The following is an 11,346-nucleotide window of genomic DNA, read 5'->3' on the forward strand; positions in this document are numbered from 1 at the left end:
TTAACTAAAAACTATATCAGCTGTAAGCAAATTATACCTTGAAGATGATATATTCAAGGTAACACCCTACTTCAAATTTTCTTACTATTTATGCTTTTGTATATGCAGCCTCTACATGATAGTCCTTTATTTTTATACATCTATAGAAAACATATCAGGAGTACCTTTTGAAAATTTTCTATAGAAACATTTATTTCAAAACTAAGATTAAAAACTGTGAAAATCAATCAAAACAGTAAAAAGACATAGAATTTCCAAAACTATTTTGAAATTTTCTTTTTAATTTTGATTTCATATTTAATTTCACTATGATCAGATAACAGGTCTATATTATTTCTCTGAAATGTATTGTTATTTTTACAGGCATCTGGTCAATTTTTATTAATGTCTTATATTTGCTTGGAGATAATGCCATTCTGTTATTGTTTCTTTTGTTTGTTTGAGTTTCTTCCTATAGATCACGCTGAACAGTTGTCTTGTTGAAATATTTTATTCTTACCAAATTTTATGGACTTAATATACAATTTTTTCTAATCAATATATTTTAAAATCTATTTTTCAGATGGCAAATTAATCTAAGACAAATAACGAAATTTTCATGACTGCACTTATTTGTGTCAATTTCACTCATTTTAAGAGAACAAAAACACATTGATGGCATAATTGACAGAATATTAGCAATTATGTTCATTGTTTTCATCCTAACACCAGGCAAGGAGAATGATAAACAAGGCAAGCAAACTTGTAGTCTTCAACAGATGGCTACTCTCTTCTGACGTCAATTCCTTCTAGAAGTGTAGAGTTTCCTGAATAATCTCTCCAGACCTGGACCCAGGATCTACGTGCATTGGTTAAGGTCCTACCACAAATATGCACATGATATTGGTACTTGCATCTCTACCTGAAGCTGGAAATTTCCTACATTGCCCTAAAAATTTGTGTTGGAATTGAGGTGGACTTGAAATGCCATTTTAAGTCTCAGAAACTCATATCGCAGATTTATTGTCCCTGGAAGCTTTCTCTGGAGTTAGTTTCTTTGCATGTTTAAAATTTTATTTCTTACATTGGTGCAATTATAGAAAATTTAGGCTCCATCATAAAATTATCTAAGCTAACTTGTTATGCAGTTTCTGATTATAATTTGGCTTTGATGACCACTGCTTTCTGCCGTATCTATCTGTATCTTCTCTGGCTTGTGTCTTTATCTAACAAATAGGAGAAATAGCCTTGTTTCTTCTCTTTTCAAAGTCTCCAACCCTGGAGGAGTGCCTCATATTTTGCATGATAAATAGTTCTAGTTATCTGGACATTTGCAGATGTGAGGTGACCCATGTAACCTAAAGAAAGATGGCTGACTCTTACTCAGGTTTGCTCGCTCATTATTATCAAGTACTCTATTAAGACTAAGCATGTTTATGCATCTGAATTCATATCCATGGACCCCATATCCATCATAAATCAACATAACATTTAAGCATCATGAAAGAATTTAGTCATAGTGTACTTTAAAACAGATTGACCGTTGCAATTACGACTAGAGCTTGGGGAAAGATATACATTACTTGAATGAAAATTTACATGAATTAAAAAGGTTTACCTTCAAAATCCGAATAAAACAGACTGTGAAAGACTGTTTAAAACAATAGTGAAAATATAACACATATTTCAGTTGTGCACTTTTCCCTTTGCTGTGGGCCTGCATTTTAAATTATAGCTGAAGAGTAGTATTCTCGTGAGTCTTTGGTGGAGTTCCTATATTTAATTTTTAGAAATGCATGGAGCAAAGTCATAGAAAACATAGTGTTTAAAATATATTACTGGACAGAAATAAATATACCAACTTAAAGGACAAGCTTAGGAGTCACATTTAAACATTTATTTGCTGTGTGATACTGAGAACAATATTTAATTTTCCATGACTCCTCTTTCTCATTTAGAAGATGGGTGTCAAAGTACTTATATCATAAGTTGTTAATAGGATGCAAAATAATGTAAAAAAAATTGCTTAGTGTAGAGCATAACAAATAGTAATTGCTCAAGAAATAGTATTTCTTAGTATGGTAGTCTCAGGTAATTCTCAACAACTTCCTATTATACTGATCAATGAATTTAACTTTCTCTTCACACATTACTAAAGGAGACAGAATTACAACATGTTTAAATGTTAATGACTTCAGGAAATTAGACTCATTTAGCATTGTATACTCTTGAAGAGTGAGACTAAGTTTGCTGGCATTTTAGATTCGCACATTTCCCCCACCACCTTTTCAAGGCTTCCTTGACCTCACTGTTCCTCAGACTGTAGATGAGGGGGTTCAGCAAAGGGGTGAAGATAGTGTAGAATGCTGACACAACCTTATCGTGGTTAGCTGACCTGTAGGATTTGGGTCTCATGTAAATAAAAATAGCAGCTCCATAGAAGAGTCCCACCACAGCCAAATGTGAGGAGCAGGTGGCAAAAGCCTTCTGGCGGGCTTCTCTAGAACGCATCTGGAGAACAGCAGAGAGGATAAAACTATAAGAGGTCAGGATGAGGGAAAAGGGGACCAGAAGCATTAACACACAGCAGATGTACATTATGTTTTCGAAGACTGATGTGTCAGCACAAGCCAAGCGCACCAGCATGGGGGCCTCACAGAAGAAATGATCGATCTCATGTGCGCTGCAAAATGGGAAGCTCAGGGTAGCAGCAGCCTGCATGAGCCCATCAGCTGCCCCCAGGAACCAAGACCCCAAAGTCATTCTCAGGCATAATTGCCAACCCATGAGGACAGGGTATCGCAGTGGATGGCAAACAGCCACGTAGCGGTCATAGGACATGGCTGCTAACAGGAAGCACTCACCCCCTCCCAGAGTGAGCGACACAAAGATCTGCAACCCGCAGCCAGCAGGGGAGATGGACTTCTTGCCAGTCAAGTAGTCAGCAGCCATTTTGGGCACGATGGTGGCAACCAGCATCACATCCATGAGGGAGAGTTGGCTCAGTAGGAAGTACATGGGTGTGTGGAGCCGGAGGTCCCAGTAAATCAGGAGAAGAATGAGGGCATTGCCCACAAAAGAAGCAATGGCCATTGTCAGCACCACCACGAAGAGAAAAAGGTGGGGTCCAGTGTGTTTAAAGAGTCCTAGAAGAATGAAGTCTGATGTTGTGTTTCTCTTCTCCATGATTCCTTCTGCTATGATTCTGCAAATGGAAAAGTAGAGAAGGAAGGGACTTTCATCATCTAACAACCTTCGTTTGACTTCATAACTTCTGGACATGTGCTGGATATGGAACCCAGGGTCCTGATTCAAAGCCCTACATCCCAGTTAAGATGGTTCTTCTTGACCTACCATCCTACGTGTCCGTAGCTCAAACTTTTAATGTTTTGAAAAAGGTTAATCTATATATTTCACACGAGGATATATTGGTTGATTGATATAATAGATCAAAACAGATCAAAGTAGAAAAACTGTCAAGGACTATAAAATTGTAAATAGTTACTTTGGTTATTTTTATATTATTTAATTATTATTATTATTGTGTGTCTTGAAACCAAAATTAATCAGTTGAGAAAATAAACTCTCATTTAAAAGTTTGTCATTTACATTTGTTTGTGTCATAGATGAATCTTTTCAAATTTTGGAAATTTTAACATACTCAAATTAGCTCTTTTTTTAATAAACAAAAAATTACTGTTGTTTCACTGTGGGTTACAAAGACCACAGAAGGGAACAGATGAGTATAAGTAAAACAAAATTTCCCCACTGAAGGAACATAATATCCCCAATAATTGATGAAAATATTATTACTTCCTCTCATTAAATATTTTTACTTACCTGATTTTTAAAATGAAGCTATTCTAGTTCATTACACCCTGCTCCAAAACCTTCAGTCTATTTCCGTCACACTTGGAATAAAATGCACATTTATTTCCCCAGCCTACTAGGACTTGGAGCCATGCCATACACATCATTTCACCACACAATGTACTGCTATGGAGACTTGCAATGACCAGCTGAGTATGAAAGGCAAGCGTGAGAGGATCTTTGAAGTCAATAAATGCTGGGAGAGAATAGCAATAACTATAATAATGAGTAAGGTGATTAAAAAGAAAAAGGACGCAATTTTAAAACAATCTTATTACTATGAAGCATAATTATTAGTCACAAGTAAAGTATAAATATATCTGAAAAGGAAAAAAATAATTTAAAAATGCCTAAATTTGATGTTTGGGCTATCTTCTGAGGATAGTTGTTTAATATTTTACAAAAGAGATCTATTTTCTTAGGAGACACAAAAATGACTGAGCCCACAGAAATGAGCATGGCTTTATTAGGAAGGGTTTGCAGGTTGAGAGCTGTTACGCACTGAACATAAGTAAGATTTTTTAGTGTTTGCCATTTTTTAAACTCCATGGTAAGAACAAAACTTGTAATCTCATAAAGAGCAGAAAAGCACATAGGTGCAAGAAGCCAATTCTCCTCTTTTATTAGCAGAAAAATGCACATATTTGCCATTTTTGTTTATGGACAGACTTGCAGACCTCTTTATTTCTGATGTGGACAGTCCAAAAGTATTTCATCCAAAGCTTTAGAGAAACAATAATCTCTGAGCCTGTTGTCTGGAATTGTCTGGTAATTGATTACTGCTGAGACGGAGATAGTGATGATGCTTTATAACCTGAAGAGTTTGATTTTGTGAATACTCTAATGCTATAAAAATTAGGCGGCAGACAGAGCCCATGTCTTACAGAGCCGTCTAACACATAGGCAGTCTCTTTAAGGGACTTGTGGAAAGTCAGTGCTAATGGCTCATTAAATTGCTACCTCCACCACGTGAGCATTCACGTTTGAATGGACACAACGACACACAATAACACCAGCATCTTTGCGATGGCTTGTTTAACCACTGATACCAGACACATAAGCAGTCTACCTAGTCGAGGCCTTGCCAAGCCTTGGTGATTTCCACTCCTTTCTATCTAGTGTACGCAGCTCCTTGTTTTATGTACTATTTAAGATATCTTTCTACTCTTATTGCCACAGACCTGAGTCCTTGCCTGCAGCTCTCTCTGCCTCCACTATAACTTTAAACCACCCTCAGACTAAGTTTATTGATGTGGGGTTTATGGATAAAGAACTCTGGGCTCGAGATACAGAAGTCCTGGTTTAAGAATCATTTCTTTTATTTTCTATATATGTGATGAGGAGTCAGTTACTTAACCTTGTTTTGTTTTGTTTATATGTTTTAAATTACAATGTTTCTTAACAGACTACTCAAATAATTAAGATATTTTGTGCATGAATGAATTCTGAAGTAATTTCCCGAGTCATTTTGCACATTGAAACAAAATTATTAATTTCAATTTGATTTGTCAGTCTATATCATTAGTTGCTATTTTTTCCCACATAAACAATAGCTAGAAAGTCATAACACAAAATGTCAATTTGACCATTTGACTGAATGCTCTGGAAATATGAAAGTGAAGTAGATGATAAAGAGATACACACATGCACAGAGACACACACGCACACACGTGTGTCTAAATAAATAACTATAAATTTGGAACCATGACCCTTTAACATGAAAATGTAGTAAATAAATAACTCCATAATATCCTCCTGTGTTGTGAAAAATTGTGATGTATGATATTTTAGTAAATTAGGCTTTCCAGCGTACTATAATACATAATTCAATAGAAAGGTCAATTTAAATGTATTACTTAATTTCATGCATATAACTAATGTAGCTTGATCTTCTCCACTAAATATAATACAAAGCATTTTTAATAAAGAATTTATTGGCATTATGGATGTATAAATGCATTTACTTGCTAAGTGAAACATTTAGCCTTTAATTAAAAGTCTGTATTAATTCAGTAAATTATGAGAATGTGGACAGATGCATATAAGTATCGCTTCTTTAGGTCAGTTGTGAACAAAATTAATGTTAGGCTATTAAATAATATGACAGAAATTTAGTGAAATGTATGTATATATTTTCCTGAAGTGAGAGAAATATTTCCCCTCCAGGAATAGGTTACAGATAGTGTACATGTAAGTATCCTTCAGAGAAAGAAAAGGAAACTTTTCTTCATTATTTTTAAAGTAACAAATTATCTTTCCCCCAAAGTTTTTTAAATTTATTCTAGGTGCTTTATTTAGAAAATATTTGAGGAATTCTGTGTCTATTAATCCCCAAATCACACCCTTTGAAGCTGGTAGGGAAACTGATTACAGTCTCCTTCTCCATATTCACACCGATTTATAAGCTCTAGTAGAGATCATTGTCATGAACTGTTAGAATTTCCTTCCACAATCTCCTTTTCTCTTCCTTCTGCCATTCTGCCCTCAACAAAGAAAGTGCCCCTGTGTCCACAAGATATTGATATAACACGGTTAATTTCTTGAAACAGCCACACTGTCCATTGAAAAAAATCCGCTAACCTGAGCACAGTAATTTGAATGAATTGATTGCTTATTCAAGAAGATCTATTAGCCTACCGGTTCTGGGTGGACCAGTCCACAACTTGCGTCTTCAGAATAAATGTGGACAATAGGGATCTTTTATTTTGTATCATTTTTGGATGAAATTTTACAAAGGTTACTCTGCCACTCAAAATTCAGATGTAGAATACCAAACAATAAATAAGAATCATTTGAAATTACTTCCCAATATAATGGAAAAATAATTCTCAAATTAGACTCACCTGTATAGTAGAGAGTCATAATCTGTGAGACATACATATTGTACTGGATCTTTTTAATAGGTTGACTAGAAATGTTTGCTTATATCAGTGTTGAGGGTAATGCTCTTTCCTCCTGGCCTCATGCCATACTTATTTGGAAGTCCTACGTGACCAATTAAAAGTTTCCTACACCTACACAAGACCTTCCCTGGGGCCATGACACTTTCGAAGGCAAGTCACACTTGTCAGGGGAACACAGGTTTAAGGGTTTCTTAAGAGTAAATGATTTGGGGCTGGCCCCGTGGCTGAGTGGTTAAGTTCACACGCTCCGCTGCAGGCGGTCCAGTGTTTAATTGGTTCAAATCCTGGGCGTGGACATGGCACCACTCATCAGGCCACCCTGAGGCCGCGTCCCACATGCCACAACTAGAAGGATCCACAACTAAGAATATACAACTATGTACCGGGGGGCTTTGGGGAGAAAAAGGAAAAAAATAAAATCTTAAAGAAAAAAAAGAGTAAATGATTCAATGAACTAATTTAACACCCAGGTTTTGCTAAAGGCAAAATAACCCTGAATGGGAAGGTGAAGAGATATGGCACTGTGAGGATAATAGCAAATGCAAGGACTTTTGAAAAGCAAAATCAGGAGTTCCACTCCTTAAACTGAACAAATATGACTTAACTGCCTGAAATATAGATTTTTCATTTTTTTAACTGTTGGATGATGATAATAGATTTTATTTATTAAGCATTTCTACATGCTAGCAAATATGCTCAGCATTTTACATATATTTCATGTAATTTATTTAATCCTTAAAACAGCCCTTTGACCTGTGAACTTCTGCATTCCAGAATGCAGACAATGTTAACATTTTTAAGCAACATACCCATATTTAACCGTCCTGAGGTAGCAGAGTGGAGGAATTTATGTCTAAATCACCTCACTTTGTGGTTCTCAAGCTTCAGGGAACATTTAAATCACTCAAAGGGATTGTTAGTTACACGCTGAGAAATATGTCCTTAAATGAGTCATGTAAAGTTGAATTTTGACTCTATCCTTAGCTGATCTTCATTACTTTGATAGCCTCTAATCTCATTGATTCAATTTTATGTGTTTTTAAATCCTTTTTCTATTCCTTATACATTTCACGATCTTAGATTAGCGTTATAAGTGAGCTTCATGTTCATCTTCTATAAAATATGCATAATAACGTTGCTTACTCAGTAGGATTATTAGAAAGATTAAATAAAATATTTGTAAATTACTTAGAAGAGTATCTGGCCCTTTGTAAATCATGTATCAATATTCACTGTTATCATCATCATGATTTTTTCCAATGTGAAAAAAAAATGTATCTTGGAAGCAGGGCTTATGTTGATTCCAGCCCAAGTGTTATGAAAAATTACCTAAAAAAGAAAATAAGCAAAAGTGCGTCTGATTTTGACTTACTATTTACTAATAATCAGGGCCCAGAATCTGTGAAGTTGCATATTAATGTATATATTTGTGCCCAGTACAGATGCAAATAATTTATGTCTAGTAATAAAGTAAGAAATTAACCAGTTTTACTAAAAACAAAAACTCAAGCGATGAGAAGTTTTTTTCCTCCTGACCTTAAATGTGTGGTGTCTTTTCCAATACCACTTTTCCAACATTCTGACATCAACTGGATATCCTACAATTTAATCAAATCTGATACTACCTGGAGTCAGTGCAGACCCCACAGGCTTCAGGGCTCAGTCCCACAAGACTGCCTCCTTCAGATGCTTGTCACAAGTATCAGGTTCTGAGGTCACCCACTATAGGGGAGGAAGACATTTCCTCTACCCGCTCTGGGTTCTTCTGGCCAGACAATGAATTAAATTCACATGAGACAGAATAACAGGAGAAAATTAAACAAAGCCTTATAACATGTATACATGGGAGAGGCTCAGGCAAACTGAGCAACTCAGCCAACTGGCCGAGGCTGCCTGTTTAAGTATCTTCAGCTACAGACAAGGAGGACTTTGGGGTAGTGGTTTGGGTCTTCAGAGGGGAAGAAGGCAACCCACATGGAAATGGAAAAGTAAATGTTTGGCAAATAGAACTTTGATAATAGTGGACTTAGCAAGGATCCTCCCAGTCTACCAGAACCCAAAGTTATCTGTGCTTTAAGTCATACTTAGCTTAAATCTGGAAACACAAAACATTAAAAATCAGCAATATTTCAAACAAAAAGTCACAAAAATTATAATCACCCTTATCAGTTCATTCAGTCCCTTGTAATCAACTCTTGCTCTTGATCTTATATTAGCAAGCATGGGAACGGCACCCATGGGCAGTGAAGGCTACAAGCATGGGAAGAGGACCCATGGGCAGTGAAGGGATGCAATGTGTTGAGAGTTAGGGCTAAATTTATAAGGCATGGGGATGTGACTTATTTTTACTAGACAAAGGAAAGATAATGTAAAAAAATCATTAAAATGGTATCAGTGCAGGTCGGGTCTGGTTACTGTGTGATCGTATAACTTTAGATGCGATTCAGGTCATATAGATCAGCATGCAGGCCAGGATGACTTGGGCTTCTCTCCCTGGGGCAGCCTTGATTCACATCAGTGACCCACAAGTGGATCTTTTTGCCTCAGGTCACTCGTGCAAATAGAACAAGATGAGGTTTGGAATAGCAGAGCAGAAAATTTATTCATTGATCAAGGAATGGAGAAGCAGAGCTTGTGCTCTGAAAACCTTCTCCTCAGAGACAGGGTAATGGGGACTTTTTAAAAGGCAAGGGGTCATGGCATCATCAGGGTTCTGGGAAAGGGGCAGCGACTTCCAGGAACAGTTGGCGCATGCATAGTTCTCCAAACTCCTTTGTGCATGGCACCAAATGTGCCTAACAAGGTACACATGGCAGGGGGAGGTTAGGTCACCTCCAATCCCTCTGTGCAGGTGCTGCTTTCATGGTCAGAGTTAGAGATGGTTTAGAGCACTTTTCAGTCACAGTTTATCTGAGGCAGAAGCCTAGCTCAACTGAAAAACATCTCAAAGGGGAATATTAGATATAGCCCAATGCTAAGTTTTTCTCTTAAAAATACATAGTACACCAGGGATGTGTATGAGTGACATAATAACAGTTTTTCCTTTTGATAACTGGCATGTTCTGATAGGGGCATGGAGCTCTGCTTCTTGGGTGGATTTAGCTTATGAGAGATTTCTTCTCTCAAGTAGTTTGTATGGGGCAGTAACAGCATTGCCAGCTGGGAAATTCTTTTTTCTATTTTTACAGTATGACACATCAACCAACAAAATTAGATCAGAATTGGTCAAAATGGCATCTTGTAAATCAGGATGCATTGTCACAAATTAGATCATTATCATCTTGCAGTCATGGGGCTTGCCTTCATCAGGCAGAGGTAGGAACACAGAGGATTAGGAACGTTGCAATATTTAAGATATAGACTACATGGTGAAAGTGGAAGGATCTCATAAGGGGTTAGTATGCCCACAGAGAAATGTTGAGTCAATTCAGAAATTAAAAGACTTTGGACAGCATGTGGAGTTTGTGACTAAATGTCATTTCCTGGGGTTAAATCTGCTGAGGCTTCTACTAACTTTGCAGCTGAGGCTATAACCATAAGACAGTTGGGATATTTTGTTGAGGATCTTTGCATCAATGTTCATCAGTGATATTGGCCCGTAATTTTCTTTTTTTGTGTTTTCCTTGTCTGGTTTTTGTATCAGGACCATGTGGGCTTTGTAGAATAAGGTAGGAAGCCTCCCCTCCTCTTCAATGTTTTGGAACAGTTTGAGAAGGATAGGTATTAAGTCTTCTTTGAATGTTTGGTAGAATTTACCAGGGAAGCCATTTGGTCCTGGACTTTTGTTTTTTGGGAGATTTTTGATTGCCGTTTCAATCTCCTTACTGGTGATTAGTCTATTCAAATTCTCTACTTCTTCTAGATTCAGTTTTGGAAAGGTGTATGATTATAAGAATTTACCCCCTTCTTCTAGATTATCCAATTTGTTGGCGTATAACTTTTCAAAGTATTCTCTTATAATCTTTTGTATTTCTGAGATGTCTGTTGTAATCTCTCCTCTTTCATTTCTGATTTTATTTATCTGAGCCATCTCTCTTTTTTTCTTAGTGAGTCTAGCTAAAGGTTTGTCAATTTTGTTTATCTTTTCAAAGAACCAGCTCTTGATTTCATTGATTCTGTCTATTTTTTTTAGTCTCTATTTTGTTTATTTCTGCTCTGATTTTTATTATTTCCTTTCTTCTGCTGACTTTGGGCTTTGTTTGTTCTTCTTTGTCCAGTTCCATTAGGTGCACTGTTAGATTATTTATTTGAGATTTTTCTCGTTTGTTGAGATAGGCCTGGAGCGCTATACACTTTCCTCTTAGATCCGCTTTTGCTGTATCCCATAGATTTTAGCATGTCATATTTTCATTTTCATTCGTCTCCAGGAGTTTTTTGATTTCTCCTTTGATTTCTTAATTGAACCAATCATTGGTCAGTAGCGTTTTGTTTAATCTCCACATTTTTGTGGCTTTTCTGATTCTCTTCCTGTGGTTGATTTCTAGTTTCATACGTTTGTGGTCAGAAAAGATGCTTTGTATTATTTTCATCTTCTTAAATTTACTGAGGCTTGTTTTGTGGCCTAATATGTGATCAGTCCTGGAGTACGGTCCAA

The 11,346-nt window shown here is 36.5% G+C and overlaps 1 protein-coding gene across 1 annotated transcript; it reads right to left on the minus strand.

Annotated features, from left to right (window-relative positions):
* Positions 1 to 2,220: 2,220 nt before the first annotated feature.
* LOC124244220 (olfactory receptor 2T12-like) lies at positions 2,221 to 3,261 on the minus strand. Its single transcript, XM_046670678.1, has one exon. It carries the CDS (start codon positions 3,259 to 3,261, stop codon positions 2,221 to 2,223), a length of 1,041 nt encoding a protein of 346 aa, XP_046526634.1.
* Between the last annotated feature and the right edge of the window lie 8,085 nt (positions 3,262 to 11,346).

Source organism: Equus quagga, chromosome 8, assembly GCF_021613505.1.
Source record: "Equus quagga isolate Etosha38 chromosome 8, UCLA_HA_Equagga_1.0, whole genome shotgun sequence".
NCBI lineage: Eukaryota > Metazoa > Chordata > Mammalia > Perissodactyla > Equidae > Equus > Equus quagga.